General features: G+C 38.6%; 1 protein-coding gene across 1 annotated transcript in view; it reads right to left on the bottom strand.

Moving 5' to 3' along the window:
- The window catches only part of CFAP91 (cilia and flagella associated protein 91), a 241352-nt gene that overhangs the window by 121875 nt on the left and 102307 nt on the right, over nt 1–17170 (bottom strand). Inside the window, exon 10 of the mRNA XM_053705787.1 lies at nt 1868–2007. Within this exon, the coding sequence (XP_053561762.1) occupies nt 1868–2007 (140 nt within the window). The remainder of the gene's footprint in view (nt 1–1867; nt 2008–17170) is intronic.

Here is a 17170-nt window from a genome sequence, read left to right as displayed (position 1 = left end):
AGACTATACGTTTTTAGTGGCAGTAATAGCATGAGGTAACGTAACAAAGTTATATTTAAGCACACGCTCAGACTATACGTTTTTAGTGGCAGTAATAGCATGAGGTAACGTAACATGAAGTTATAGTTTAAGCACACGCTCAGACTATACGTTTTTAGTGGCAGTAATAGCATGAGGTAACGTAACATGAAGTTATAGTTTAAGCACATGCTCAGACTATACATTTTTAGTGGCAGTAATAGCATGAGGTAAAGTAACATGAAGTTATAGTTTAAGCACATGCTCAGACTATACGTTTTTAGTGGCAGTAATAGCATGAGGTAACGTAACATGAAGTTATAGTTTAAGCACACGCTCAGACTATACGTTTTTAGTGGCAGTAATAGCATGAGGTAACGTAACATGAAGTTATAGTTTAAGCACACGCTCAGACTATACGTTTTTAGTGGCAGTAATAGCATGAGGTAACGTAACATGAAGTTATAGTTTAAGCACACGCTCAGACTATATGTTTTTAGTGGCAGTAATAGCATGAGGTAACGTAACAAAGTTATATTTAAGAACATACTCAGACTATACGTTTTTAGTGGCAGTAATAGCACGAGGTAACATAACATGAAGTTATAGTTTAAGCACACGCTCAGACTATACGTTTTTAGTGGCAGTAATAGCATGAGGTAACGTAACATGAAGTTATAGTTTAAGCACATGCTCAAACTATACATTTTTAGTGGCAGTAATAGCATGAGGTAACGTAACAAAGTTATAGTTTAAGCACACGCTCAGACTATACGTTTTTAGTGGCAGTAATAGCATGAGGTAACGTAACAAAGTTATAGTTTAAGCACACGCTCAGACTATACGTTTTTAGTGGCAGTAATAGCATGAGGTAACGTAACATGAAGTTATAGTTTAAGCACATGCTCAAACTATACATTTTTAGTGGCAGTAATAGCATGAGGTAACGTAACAAAGTTATATTTAAGAACATACTCAGACTATACGTTTTTAGTGGCAGTAATAGCATGAGGTAACGTAACATGAAGTTATAGTTTAAGCACACGCTCAGACTATACGTTTTTTGCTTTACATTTTTTAAAGCAAACTTTCAAATGAATGAAATGAAACCAGAGGTGCATTTAACTGAAATGATGTGACCTCCTACAAGTAAGCTTTGTCATCTGAAACAGGGATAGCCAGCTGGCAGCCCAGCGGCCACACACGGGCCTCTATATGAAATTTATAGGCCATAGATTTTGTGGTCCCAGGAAGCTTTGGGGACATCTGATGGATGGGCAAACAAGGGGGTGGCAACTAAAAAGAGCCAGATAGCGGATACCCTGCTTCCTTTCCTAAATCTGGTCCTGTGCCAGTAAAGTATATTATTATTTGTGCGCTTACTAGCCATACATTTATATACAGCCCTTAAGCTTCTACGATAATGAGCTGCGGCCCCATGTGTTAGGAATCTAGTGATCACTGATCTAAAACTGATCCTCATTGACTAATGGTACTTACATGACATAGTGGATGCTTATAGGGCTAATTGCAGATAAATGGGTAGGTAGAAGGTTACAGGAGGAAGGGACAAGATTTAAACATGGTGGGAGGGAGCAGCAGATTAGTATGGGCCTAGGGCAGCATAATAACTAGACAAGCCTAGGTCACACTGATGGTCATTAATGTAAACTTTGTAAGATTTTATAGTGAACATACTGATCATATGCAGTTCATGTCTATTGCAAGCGCAGTTGCTGTGCACTGCTGTAATATTTAGTAGCTCACTGTAGTATAGTCAGATAACTGCACATTAATTCAGACGTATCCCCCTTTCACCATATACACCAGTTACATCACTGGCTCCCACCGTGTGCACTTGCTCCATCTCACGATCCAGCACTGCTGCGCGTTTCAGGAAGCCGTCCTTGGTTGTCGTTTTGGTTTTGGGAGAGCGGATGCGAGGCTGCGTAACAAAGTCTGGGAGATTTGCCTCCAAATCTAATAAACCTGGTAAGGGGCATAAAACAAAGAGTGAGCTGGGTGCATAGTCATCTTCACTTAATAAATGAGTCAGATGATTAATGTAAAGTGTACAGGAACCAGTGCTCAAGTTTTACAGATCTGTCCCTGTAAAATCTTTTATTTTTCCCCTTTTCTGACAACCAGACGTATGTGATACCAGCTAGAATCTCTCCAGCATTGCTTAGCACATAAACCTGCACACGTCTACATACAACAGGGCGATCAGCGGTTCTACCTGTAAACTGCTCTGATCGCTCAGCGCAAGTGGCACATACATGAAAGTAATAACAGTGTTTATTGTTTTGTTTGTTTATTAAAGCAGATCATTTATTAATGGATTTTTTCATTGACTATTTTTTTGTAAAATAGCAAAGGGGATCCGATTACATAGTTGTTTGTCATGTTTATCTCAGAAAAAACCCCTATATCTAACATAAATAAACACCCCAGGTACAGCAGTACCTCCAGCACAAGTACAGAAGGGCTGGCAGGGAAATCATTGACTATTTCACTTTTCTGCATTTTACTTAAAGGGACGTAAAAACCCAAATTTTTCTTTCGTGATTCAGACAGAGAAAATAATTTTAAAACGTTTTCCAATTTACTTCTATTATCAAATGTTATTCTTTCTTGAAGAGATACTAACAGCGAGATTACGAGTCTTGCGTTAGCCTTAAAAAGCAGCGTTGAGGGGTCCCAATGCTGCTTTTTAACACCCGCTGGTATTACGAGTCAGGCAGGAAATGGTCTTTCGCGATTTTAACTTACCGCAAATCCCCATTGTCAATTGCGTATCCTATCTTTTTAATGCCAAACAGTCCAGTGTGGAACAGCACCAAAGGACCGGAGTGCTCGTGCAGACAGGTGAACTGCCACTTCACCAAATGTAATCCAGAACAAAAAAGGTGCTTAAAAGTAATTTTTATTTGGACAAATATTGCAACGTTTCGAGGCTAATACCTCTTAATCATGCATAGGCTTACACACAATTAACACACCTTTTATACCTGTTGGTTTGGCGCCACAGGGCCCACAACCTAGAGCAATGGTGACACCTACTGGTGTATATTAACATTACATAAAAAAATATAATACACATTTATATACATACTTACAAAAATATTGATGGAACACATGAAGCATACGTTGTTATTAAATATCAGAAAATTATTTGATAATTTAAATTTCTCACATGATTATTAGAAAAGGATTGAGAACTTCTATAAATTTTTTACAAAATGTTAGCAAGAAAAATGTTAGCAAGAAAAAAGTATCTGTCAAAGGATGAACACCTTCCTAGAAATATACTAAAACTATGTTATATTCCTTATTGTATTTAGTTTATTTTAATGAATTTATTCTACTGGATCAAGGCTATAATAAGGCACATTAATAGAATATATGTAATATCCACAGATAAAAATATTTATATATCAACAGATAAAGATTGTTATATCAACAGATAAAGATTATTATATATCCATTAAAAGGATCAACATTAAATGGGCCATAATGAAAGATGGTTCATATTGCTTTATAAGGGTGAAATAAATGTAAAGAAATGATGAAAAGAACTATGATGTTCTTTTAATGAACATTTGTTATAGATAGACAGACAAGTCCAATTCTCTATTGAGGCCTCTAGGGACCAAAGTTTCTAACTTAAAAATCCACCAGGATTCTTTTTGTTTCAATAGAATTTCTCTGTCCTGGCCATTTCTTTGTGTTTTTATATGGTCAATGACTTGCCATCTCATTTGGCTGATGTTATGGCCTTTCTCTATGAAGTGGCTAGATACAGGAGCCTCCTTGTTTTTGCAACGTATATTGGAGCGGTGTTGGCTCATCCTGTCTTTTACCTTATGGGTGGTCTCCCCCAAGTAAACTAAGGAACAAGGACACTTTATTAAATATACTACATGGGTAGTATCACATGTATAGAAGCCTTTGATGTCATATCTAGTACCATTATGGGGGTGATGAAAAAATTTCCCTTTAATTATTGAACTACAACAATTTAAGCATGGGTATGTGCCATCATTTTTACTACCTATATGTGTTTGGATACTGCCTTTGCTTGGTCCAACATCAGACTTTACCAAATGGTCTCTCAAGTTTTTTACACGTCTGTGGGCCATTAAGGGTGGATTTTTGAAAATAGGTATTTTATCATTACAGTCACTAAGTATGTGCCAATGTTTTCTTATGCTTTTCGTGATCTCCTTACTATAGTGACTGTACTGAGAAATAAAGACCATCCTGTTTTCTTTTTGTTTAGCTGTATTCTTCTTATTGTGATGCTTTAATACCTCATTCTTTTTTTCTTCAATTAGTTTAACTGGGTAGCCTCTTTCAATGAATTTGTCTGCCATTTCATCTATACGTTGGTTACATTTCTGTGTACTGCTAACTATTCTTTTTACTCGGAGTAACTGACTCTTGGGGAGAGATTCTACCAATGGTCTTGGGTGGAAGCTGACAAACCTGAGTAAGGTATTCTTATCTGTACTCTGTATCTAAGAACGTCACACTCTCTTCACTAAAGGTGATAGTTAACTCTAGACCCTGTACTGCTGAATTTACCTCTCTAACAAATTCTTCCAAGGATCCAATGTCACCCCACCACAATAGAGAATTGGACTTGTCTGTCTATCTATAACAAATGTTCATTAAAAGAACATCATAGTTCTTTTCATCATTTCTTTACATTTATTTCACCCTTATAAAGCAATATGAACCATCTTTCATTATGGCCCATTTAATGTTTATCCTTTTAATGGATATATAATAATCTTTATCTGTTGATATAACAATCTTTATCTGTTGATATATAAATATTTTTATCTGTGGATATTACATATATTCTATTAATGTGCCTTATTATAGCCTTGATCCAGTAGAATAAATTCATTAAAATAAACTAAATACAATAAGGAATATAACATAGTTTTAGTATATTTCTAGGAAGGTATTCATCCTTTGACAGATACTTTTTTCTTGCTAACATTTTGTAAACATTTTATAGAAGTTCTCAATCATTCTGAAATAATCATGTGAGAAATTTAAATTATCAAAGAATTTTCTGATATTTAATAACAACGTATGCTTCATGTGTTCCATCAATATTTTTGTAAGTATGTATATAAATGTGTATTATAATTTTTTTATGTAATGTTAATATATACCAGTAGGTGTCACCATTGCTCTAGGTTGAGGGCCCTGTGGCGCCAAATTAACAGGTATAAAAGGTGTGTTAATTGTGTGTAAGCCTATGCATGATTAAGAGGTATTAGCCTCGAAACGTTGCAATATTTGTCCAAATAAAAATTACTTTTAAGCATTGGAGAGCTATCTTTTTAATGGGATTTGCCTAACGCCGGTATTACGATTGCCTGAAAAAGTGAGCGGTACACCCTCTCCTGTCCAGACTCCTACCGCACTTAAAAGTCAGTAGTTAAGAGTTTTATGGGCCAACGCCGGAACATAAAACTCTAAACTAAAGTGCTAAAAAGTACACTAACACCCATAAACTACCTATTAACCCCTAAACCGAGCCCCCCATCAGAAACACTTAACTAAAATGTTTAACCCCTAATCTGCCGACCGGACATCGCCGCCACTTTAATAAATATATTAACCCCTAAACCGCTGCACTCCCGCCTCGCAAACACTAGTTACATTTTATTAACCCCTAATCTGCCGTCCCTAACATCGCTGACAACTACCTACATTTATTAACCCCTAATCTGCCGACCCCAATGTCGCTGCTACTATATTAAATTTATTAACCCCTAAACCTAAGTCTAACCCTAAGTCTAACCCCCCCTAACTTAAATATAATTTAAATTAAACGAAATAAATTTAACATAATTAAATTAATCCTATTTAAAACTAAATACTTACCGATAAAATAAACCCTAAGATAGCTACAATATAACTAATAATTACATTGTAGCTAGCTTAGGATTTATTTTTATTTTACAGGCAACTTTGTATTTATTTTAACTAGGTACAATAGTTATTAAATAGTTATTAACTATTTAATAACTACCTAGCTACAATAAGTACAACATTACCGGTAAAATAAACCCTAACCTAAGTTACAATTACACCTAACACTACACTATAATTAAACTAATTACCTAAACTACCTACAATTAATTACAATTAAATTAAATAAACTAAATTACGAAGAAAACCCCCCCACTAAATTACAGCAAAAAAAAGAATTACAAGAATTTTAAACTAATTACACCTAATCTAATCCCCCTAATAAAATAAAAAAGCCCCCCAAAATAATAAAATTCCCTACCCTATACTAAATTACAAATACCTCTTAAAAGGGCCTTTTGTGGGGCATTGCCCCAAAGTAATCAGCTTTTTCACCTGTAAAAAAAAAATACAATATCCCCCCAACATTAAAACCCACCACCCACACACCCAACCCTACTCTAAAACCCACCCAATCCCCCCTTTATTTTACAGGTAATTTTGTACTTATTTTAGCTGGGTAGTTATTAAATAGTTAATAACTATTTAATAACTATTGTACCTAGTTAAAATAAATACAAAGTTTCCTGTAAAATAAACCCTAACCTAAGTTACAATTACACCTAACACTACACTATAATTAAACTAATTACCTAAACTACCTACAATTAATTACAATTAAATAAAATAAACTAAATTACGAAAAAATAAATTTATTTTATCGGTAAGTATTTTGTTTTAAATAGGATTAATTTATTTAATTATGTTAAATTTATTTTGTTTAATTAAAATTATATTTAAGTTAGGGAGGGTTAGACTTAGGGTTAGACTTAGGTTTAGGGGTTAATAAATTTAATATAGTAGCGGTGACGCTGGGGTCGGAAGATTAGGGGTTAATAAATTTAATATAGTTGCGGCGACGTGGGGGGGGGGGCAGATTAGGGGTAAATAAAAAGATTAGGGGTGTTTAGACTTGGGGTTCATGTTAGGGTGTTAGGTGCAGACATAACTTTTATTTCCCCATAGGAAACAATGGGGCTGCGTTAGGAGCAGAACGCTGCTTTTTTGCAGGTTTTTTTTCAGCTCAGCAGCTCAGCTCAGCCCCATTGCTTCCTATGGGGAAATCGTGCACGAGCACGTTTTGCCATCTTACCGCTACCGTAAGCAACGCTGGTATTGAGGTGAGATGTGGAGCTAAATTTTGCTCAACGTTCACTTTTCTGAGGCTAACGCCGGCTTGCAGAAAACTCGTAATACCAGCGTTGGCTTAAGTGAGCGGTAAGAAAAAAAGGAGTGTCAGCACCGCACAGCCTTACCGACAAAAACTCGTAATCTGCCCGTAAGATAGGTAGCGGGCATATTTCTTTCATGAAAAACATAATTTATGTAAGAACTTACCTGATAAATTAATTTCTTTCATATTGGCAAGAGTCCATGAGCTAGTGACGTATGGGATATACAATCCTACCAGAAGGGGCAAAGTTTCCCAAACCTCAAAATGCCTATAAATACACCCCTCACCACACCCACAATTCAGTTTAAAGAATAGCCAAGTAGTGGGGTGATAAAGAAAGGAGTAAAAAGCATAAAAAAAAGGAAATTTGGAAATAATTGTGCTTTATACAAAAAATCATAACCACCATAAAAAGGGTGGGCCTCATGGACTCTTGCCAATATGAAAGAAATTAATTTATCAGGTAAGTTCTTACATAAATTATGTTTTCTTTCATGTAATTGGCAAGAGTCCATGAGCTAGTGACGTATGGGATAGCAATACCCAAGATGTGGAAGTCCACAGAAGAGTCACTAGAAAGGAAGGGATAAAATAAAAACAGCCATTTTCCGCTGAAAAAATTAAATCCACAAAAATTTTTTAGTTTTTCTCATAAATTTAAAGAAAAAAACTTAAAACATAAGCAGAAGAATCAAACTGAAACAGCTGCCTGAAGAACTTTTCTACCAAAAACTGCTTCAGAAGAAGCAAATACAGAAAAATGGTAAAATTTAGTAAATGTATGCAAAGAAGACCAAGTTACTGCTTTGCAAATCTCATCAACTGAAGCTTCATTCATAAAAGCCCAAGAAGTAGAGACTGATCTAGTAGAATGAGCTGTGATCCTCTGAGGCGGGGCCTGACCCTCCTCCAAATAAGCTTTATGAATCAAAAGCTTTAACCAAGATGCCAAAGAAATGGCAGAAGCTTTCTGACCTTTTCTAGAACCAGAGAAAACAACAAATAGACTAGAAGTCTTCCTGAAATCTTTAGTAGCTTCTACATAATATTTCAAAGTTCTTACAACATCCAAAGAATGTAAAGATCTTTCAAGACAATTCTTGGGATTAGGAAACAAGGAAGGAACATAAAATTTCCACTACTAATGTTGTTAGAATTCACAACCTTAGGAAGAAATAAAAACGAAGTCCGCAAAACAGCCTTATCCTGATGAAAAATCAGAAAAGGTGACTCACAAGAGAGAGCAGACAATTCGCAAACTCTTCTAGCTGAAGAAATAGCCAAAAGAAACAACACTTTCCAAGCTTTAACCAAGATGCCAAAGAAATGGCAGAAGCTTTCTGACCTTTTCTAGAACCAGAGAAAACAACAAATAGACTAGAAGTCTTCCTGAAATCTTTAGTAGCTTCTACATAATATTTCAAAGTTCTTACAACATCCAAAGAATGTAAAGATCTTTCAAGACAATTCTTGGGATTAGGAAACAAGGAAGGAACATAAAATTTCCACTACTAATGTTGTTAGAATTCACAACCTTAGGAAGAAATAAAAACGAAGTCCGCAAAACAGCCTTATCCTGATGAAAAATCAGAAAAGGTGACTCACAAGAGAGAGCAGACAATTCGCAAACTCTTCTAGCTGAAGAAATAGCCAAAAGAAACAACACTTTCCAAGAAAGTAGTTTAATATCCAAAGAATGCATAGGCTCAAACGGAGGAGCCTGCAAAGTCTTCAAAACCAAATTAAGACTCCAAGGAGGAGAGATTGATTTAATAACAAGCTTGATACGAACCAAAGCCTGAACAAAACAGTGAATATCAGGAAGCTTAGCAATCTTTCTATTAAATAAAACAGAAGAAGCAGAGATTTGTCCCTTCAAAGTACTTGCAGACAAACCTTTATGAAAACAATCCTGAAGAATGAAAAGAATTCCAGGAGAATTTATGAGAAGAACACCATGAAATATAGGTCTTCCAAACTCGATAATAAATCTTCCTTGAAACAGACTTACGAGCCTGTAGCATAGTATTAATCACAGAGTCAGAGAAACCTCTTTGACTAAGCACTAAGCGTTCAATTTCCACACCTTCAAATTTAATAATTTGAGATCCTGATGGAAAAGCGGCCCTTGAGACAGAAGGTCTGGTCTTAAAGGAAGTGGCCAAGGCTGGCAACTTCACATTCGGACAAGATACGCATACCAAAACCTGTGAGGCCACACTGGTGCTATCAGAAACACATACAATTGTTCCATAATGATCTTGGAGATCACTCTTGGAAGAAGAACTAGAGGCAGAAAGATATAAGCAGGTTGGTAAAACCAAGGAACTGCTAAAGCATCCACCATCTCCGCCTGAGGATCCCTGGACCTGGATAGGTACCTGGGAAGTTTCTTGTTTAGATGAGAAGCAATCAGATCTATTTCTGGAAGACCCCACATCTGTACAATCTGACAAAATACATCTGAATGGAGAGACCACTCCCCCGGATGTAAGGTCTGACGGCTGAGATAATCCGCTTCCCAATTGTCTACACCTGGGATATGCACCGCAGAAATTAGACAAGAGCTGGATTCCACCAAGATCCAAGATACTTCTTTCATAGCTAGGGGACTGTAAGTCCCACCCTGATGATTGACATATGCCACAGTTGTGATATTGTCCGTCTGAAAACAAAATGAATGGTTATCTCTTTAACAGAGGCCAAACTTGAAGAGCCCTGAAAATAGCACGGAGTTATAAAATATTGATTGGTAACCTCACCTCTTGAGGATTCCAAACCTCTTGTGCTGTCAGACATCCCCAGACAGCTCCCCATCTGAAAGACTTGCATCTGTTGTGATCACAGTCCAGGTAGGACGAACAAAAGAAGCCCCTTGAACTATACGATGATGGTCTAACCACCAAGTCAGAGAGAGTTGAATGTTGGGATTTAAGTATATCAATTGTGATATCCGAGTATAATCCCTGCACCATTGATTCAGCATACAAAGCTGGAGAGGTCTCATATGAAAAAGAGCAAAGGGGATCACGTCCGATGCTGCAGTCATGAGACCTAAAACTTCCATGCACATAGCCACTGAAGGGAATGAATGAGACTGAAGGTTTCAACAAGCTGAAACCAATTTCATTCGTCTGTCTGCTAAAGAGAGTCATGGACACTGAATCTATCTGGAAACCTAAAAAGGTGACCCTTGTCTGAGGAATCAACAAACTCTTTGGTAAATTGATCCTCCAACCATGTCTTTGAAGAAACAACACTAGTTGATTTGTGTGAGATTCGGCTAAATGTAAAGACTGAGCTAGTACCAAGAAATCGTCCAAATAAGGAAACACAGCAATACCCTGTTCTTTGATTACAGATAGAAGGGCACCGAGAACCTTCAAAAAGATCCTTGGAGCTGTTGCTAGGCCAAATGGAAGAGCGACAAATTGGTAATGATTGTCTAGAAAAGAGAATCTCAGAAACCGATAGTGGTCTGGATGAATCGGAATGTGAAGATATGCATCCTGTAAGTCATATAATGACCTTGCTGAACAAAAGGCAGTCCTCATAGTCACCTTCTTGAAAGTTGGGACTCTTACAAAACGATTCAAAAACTTCATATCCAGAACTGGCCAGAATGAATTTTCTTTCTTTGGGACAATGAATAGATTTTAATAAAACCCCAGACCCTGTTTCTGAAACGGAACTGGAATTATTACCCCTGAAAGCTCTAGATCTGAAACACACTTCAGAAAAGCCTGAGCCTTCACCGGATTTGCTGGAACGTGAGAGAGAAAGAATCTTCTCACAGGAGGTCTTACTCTGAATCCTATTCGATACCCTAGAGAGACAATACTCTGAATCCACTGATTTTAAACAGAATCTGCTTGAATGTCTTGGAATAATTTCAATCTGCCCCCCACCAGCTGAACTGGATCAAGGGCCGCACCTTCATGCAGACTTGGGGGCTGACTTTGGTTTCTTAAAAGGCTTGGGTTTATTCCAACTTGAAGAAGGTTTCCAATTGGAACCAGAGTCTTTAGGGGAAGGATTGGTTTTCTGTTCCTTATTCTGTCGAAAAGAACGAAAACGATTAGAAGCTTTAGATTTACCCTTAGATCTTTAATCCTGAGGCAAAAATCTCCCTTCCCCCCAGTGATGGTTAAAATAATTGAATCTAACAGAGAACCAAATAAATTGATACCTTGGAAAGAAATAGATAGTAATCTAGACTTAGATACCATGTCAGCATTCCAAGATTTGAGCCATAAAGCTCTTCTAGCTAAAATAGCTAAAGACATACATTTAACATCAATTTTTAGGATATCAAAAATAGCATCACAAATAAAATGATTAGCATGCTTAAGCAAAAGAACAATGCTAGACAAATAAGGATCTGTTTCCTGTTGCGCTAAGCTATCCAAACAAAAGGTTGATGCAGCCGCAACATCAGCAGGCCTGAGAATATAGCCAGAATATAAATAAGCTTTCCTTAGATACGATTCCAGTTTCCTATCTAAAGGATCTTTAAAAGAAGTACTGTCTTCCATAGGAATAATAGTAAGTTTAGCAAGAGTAGAAATAGCCCCATCAACTTCGGGGACTTTTTCCCAAAACTCTAATCTAGCCGCTGGCAAAGGGTACAACCTTTTAAACCTAGAAGGAATGAAAGAAGTACCAGGCTTAATCCATTCCTTAGCAATCACATCAGAAATAGCATCAAGAACTGGAAAAACCTCAGGAGTAGCCACAGGAGGTTTATAAACAGAATTTAAACGTTTACAAGTTTTGATATCAAGAGGACTAGGCTCCCCAATATCCAAAGTAACCAACACTTCTTTTAACAAGGAACGAATATACTCAATCTTGAAAAGATAAATAGATTTGTCAGTGTCAATGTCTGAGGTAGGATCTTCTGAATCAGAGAGATCCTCATAAGAGGAGGATATTTCAGTATGTTGTCGGTCATTAGAAATTTGATAATTTTTATGAGAAGTTTTAAAAGACCTTTTACATTTATTAGAAGGTGGAATAGCAGACAAAGCCTTCTGTATCGCATCAGCAATATAATTTTTTCATATCAACAGGGATATCATGTACATTAGATGTTGAAGGAACAACAGAAACTGTACTAGTACTGATGGAAACGTTTTCTGCGTTCAAAAGCTTATCATGACAACTGTTACATACTACATCTGGAGATATAATCTCAGTTAACTTACTACAGATACACTTAGCTTTGGTAGAACTGTGAACAGGCAGCAGGGTTCCAACAGTTGCTTCTGAGACAGGATCAGATTGAGACATCTTTCAAAATGTAAAAAGAAAAAAAGAAAAAAAAAATGCAGGACTTCCGGTGGGCGGGCGAAGCAGTAGGCAGCAGGATTGTGGAGCTCCGTACTTTAGGGCTCATATACCTGAGGTTTTGCTACCAACAGCCCGGAAAGCTACATTCCTTGGCAGGATATACTCCATTTACCTGCCCGGACACAGATCAGCAGGGAGCGTGAACATCTGCTCCCCCATCGGCAAGGAAAAAAAAAAAAGAAGAAGCCACGTGTAAGACCGCGGCAGAGTTCAGAAGGAACGGACCCTCCTAACAGTAAACCTCGAGTGGAGGCAAAGAATCAAGTTACCTGGTCGCACCCTGGTGTGGAGATTAGGACCTTGCTACTGGGACACGGAGATCTGACACAGCCCAGCCGGTCGGTGAGTTGCGCAACAGTCTCATAGCCGCCATCTTGGATAACGGCTCTAACACAGAGGGGGATATATATCAGGTCTTGCAGACCACAAAGACATCCTAGAACCCGGGGGTAATCACACTGGTTGTAGGGGAGTGTGGGGGATCCCCCAAAACAAAACAAAACAAAACAAGAGGAGCAAAAGGGTCTCACTAAAAAGCGGATACACTTTATTGCTCAGTGAAATTGAATCTGCTGCCAGTAACTCTTTCTGACAATCTACTTCGCATGCTAGTTTAGAGGTATCCTACAGCTCCTTGATATCACCTACCAAGTTTGTAAAGTACGACACCTTATACTCCCACACAAAGGAGCAAGGAACTATAAACAGATTATAAAAGAAGGCAGACACCCTAGCCACGCTGCTTGAGAAGCTCTGTGCCCCTTTTAACCATAGTTTTTGCGAGGCAAGCACAACAACCTCTACTACCCTGTTCAGCTTTATTTTATTGCATTTAGAGATGAAACTCAATTAAGTGACTGCAGGGATTTGGAATCCCATCTTTGTATCACACCTACAGGAACTTTTGTTTTTGGAAAAGAAGTACTGATATGAAGATGGCGTAAGACCGGCTGGGTCCCCCCCCCCCCCTTCCCTGGGCCCCCCCCCCTCCCACATCCTAATCTTCAGCCTGAGCTTATTTTCCCTTTCTCCCTGAGCGGAGTTAAGGCTGAAAAAGAAATTATGAATCATTATCTTTACAACATGTGTTAATACTGAAGACCTGTTAGCAATCCTACTCAGAGACTTTTGTCATATACCCACAGTGAGGAGCAGTAGCCCTTGAACACACTTCTAGTATTTTACACTCTGAACGCTCACAAGCTGCTGGTCCTGCCCTTAGCGTAGGAGCCAGAGCGCTACCGTGCTTGCATGCAAAAGTATTATACGCTGTATAACAAAAGTACTGACAAAATGACAAGCAAGTCACGGCAACAGGACAGAAGACTTAAAAGTCAAGCAGAAGTTCATATGCCACCTTCAACCTCCTCTGATTTACAGGAAATGACTCAGCAAGAGACCCACCCTATAGTGTCCCAATTGTCAGCTCTTTTTCTCCCCAAGATCGAGCAATTGCAAACAGGGTTAGACACAATAACTACAGACTTGAAAGCCTTCTCCACGAGACTTAACACGGTCGAACAAAAAGTAGCAGATAATGAGGATCAGCAGAGAGAAGCCACACTGAACGTTGCACAACTACAAAGGCAAAACAAACTGCTCCAGGACAAGTTAGATGACCTAGAGAATAGGTCCAGACGGAATAACATCCGAGTAGTTGGCCTCCCTGAATCCATCCCTGGCTCACATCTTATTGACTTTGCTGAACAAACTCTGCCAAAATTGCTGGGTCTGGCTAACGCCAATATACCATGCGTTGCTGAAAGGGCGCATAGAGTGGGACAACTGCAACAACAGAAAGGAGGTCAAAATACCCAAACCAGACAAGTCATGATCAAATACCTTAACTTTAAGGACAAGACCATGCTCCTTAAAGCATACAGACAAACATCAGAGCTAACCCACGAGGGGTGCAGGATTCATATATTCCAAGACTATTCCGCTGAAGTGGCTAAAAAAAGGAGAGAATTCTCTCCCTACTGTAAAGAACTGCTAGAGAGAGGTGAATCTATCGCACTACTATACCCGGCGAAGCTCAAGATACAGACAGCGCATGGCCCGAAATTCTTCGACAACACCTCCCAACTCAAGATCTTCATGGAATCTCACAAGCCAAGAAGGAACAACTCACTCGAGGAAGAGGCGAACCAGAGTGGAGATGATGAGGATTGACAAGATATGACTAAGTCTCATTAACTTATTGCACATGAACACTATACAGATTCTTCTCATTAGGAGAGGATATTATGAAAAGGCTGAAAACTTTATGCTCTTACCATAGGCCTCGCCGCGCAATGCGCGGTACAGGCCACATATCCTTTTTTGAAAGTGTGGGTTGGGGGGGGGGGTGGGCGGGGGGGGGGGGGGTTCTTCAAATGTTTATACTGTTCAGTTATTTACACAGCTTAGTTATTGTTATATTTGACCAGAGTTGGAATTGGTGAGCTCAGTAGCTTGTTGTGTTCAACGAATTGTTCTCCATCCCTTTTCCTTTTTTCTCTTCTTCACATACCAGATTTAGAACGCATCCTCTGAGAGAGCTGAAATAAGTACTTCGTGACACTGTGACAATTCAGGTAATTCCCCGGGGTGTCGTCCCATCAATACATACGCAGTAGACATACTACTTATCTATTCTGTACAAAAAAGGGGGCAGAGATACTTTTAAATCATGGGAGTACGCATAATATCTTGGAATGTGGGGGGTATCACATCTCCTATAAAACGGAAAGCCATACTTAAGTATTTAAAATCCCACAAAGCTGACATAGCTATATTAGAGGAGACCCATCTAAAACCAAGCGAGCATCAGAAACTAAAACAGCAGTGGGTTGGAGAGGTTCTATACACGCCATATGAAAACAGCAGAGCCAGAGGAGTAGCCTTTTTATTCAGGAGGAATCTTAACTATGTAATCTCCCAGACCATACTAGATCCCCTAGGAAGATTTGTCCTCCTCAAGATTAGCTTAGAGGGGCTTCCCCTGATTTTGGGAGGAGTATATGGACCACATACACACAAAAAAGAGTTTTGGAGTGATATGAGGATACACCTTTTAAAAATGGCAGATACACCAGTAATCCTAGGAGGGGACTACAACATTACACCTCAGGTTCCGGCTGATAGATACAGAAACCCACAATGCGCCTCTACTGGCCCTAGCAGACAATACAATGTGAAACAAGATTCTATCATATTGAATAAGTTCAAAAAAGCACTACAGCTTGTTGATATTTGGAGGGAGAGAAATCCTGAAACAAGAAACTACACATGCATCACACCTACTAAGGACACCTTATCACGCATAGACTATTTTCTGACATCCCCGTCCCTTAATGTGAGAATTCTAGACACCAAAATAGATAGCCCTACGATTTCTGATCACGCCCCTATCACACTTACAATAAAAACTGACTCCACTAAAACACACAGAGAGGGTTGGACATTTCCTAGATATCTGATGCATGATGCTAATCTTAGGAACCATTTAGTGGGAGAGTGGCTGGCATATTGTACCCTAAACGTTAGACATAGGGAGAACCCACTTCTTTTCTGGGAAGCCGGAAAAGCAGTACTTAGAGGAGTGGTTACCTCATATGTGATCGCCTCTAGAAGGCAAAAACGACTAAGGGAAGAACTCTTACTAAAACAGCTCCTTAATGCGAGAAACCGTTACCTACGTAATCCTACAGAGGCACATAGGCTCCAATACAAAACTGTCAAAACACAGAGAGACACCTTCCTACTACAGAGCTCAGCAAGAGACATGACAAAAGCCCACGCTAGATTCTATAGATACGGAAATAAAATAGGGAGAATGCTTGCTAGACTTACCAAACTAACTAAAACTCCTAATTTCATAGCGGCTATCAAGAGCCAAAATACAATAGTATCTGACACAAAGGGTATACAACAGACCTTTAGACAGTATTACTCAGATCTTTATAAAGCCCAAACCGTCAATCCCTTACACAGAGAAATCTTCTGGGAATCTATTAAGCTTCCTCAGATCTCAGAGAGCCAGCGCCATTTATTAAACTCCCGCATCTCAGTAGAAGAAATTGAGAAAGCAATAGGAAACATGACCTTAGAAAAAGCTCCCGGGCCGGATGGTCTCCCGGGAGAGTTTTATAAACTGCTTCAGAAAGAAGTAGCGGGGACATTGTCTGAGCTCTTTAATAATATCATGGAAGGGGAATTAAGAGAAGCAGGGAGATTCACCGAAGCCAATGTTAGTCTGATACACAAACCAGGCAAGGACCATCTAAATCCAGCCTCATATAGGCCGATCTCACTCATGAACTCGGACTATAAACTTTTTACAAAAATCTTGGCAGGGAGATTAGCAGTAATTTTACCAGACATCATCCATGAGAATCAGACGGGTTTCATAAAAGGTAGATCAGCAGTAAAAAATGTCAGAACACTCCAAATCATATTAACACACTACTGGAATAAAAAGACACAAAGGCCAATTATGGAGGTAGACGAGGCGTGTGTACTGCTTGTGGACGCGGAAAAGGCCTTTGACAAGGTCCTTTGGGAACATCTTTTTTGTACCATTAGGAAATT

This window comes from Bombina bombina, chromosome 3, assembly GCF_027579735.1.
Source record: "Bombina bombina isolate aBomBom1 chromosome 3, aBomBom1.pri, whole genome shotgun sequence".
In the NCBI taxonomy this organism is placed as follows: domain Eukaryota; kingdom Metazoa; phylum Chordata; class Amphibia; order Anura; family Bombinatoridae; genus Bombina; species Bombina bombina.
Note: the sequence above shows the minus strand (reverse complement) of the source record. Positions and strands in the feature narration are given on the sequence as shown.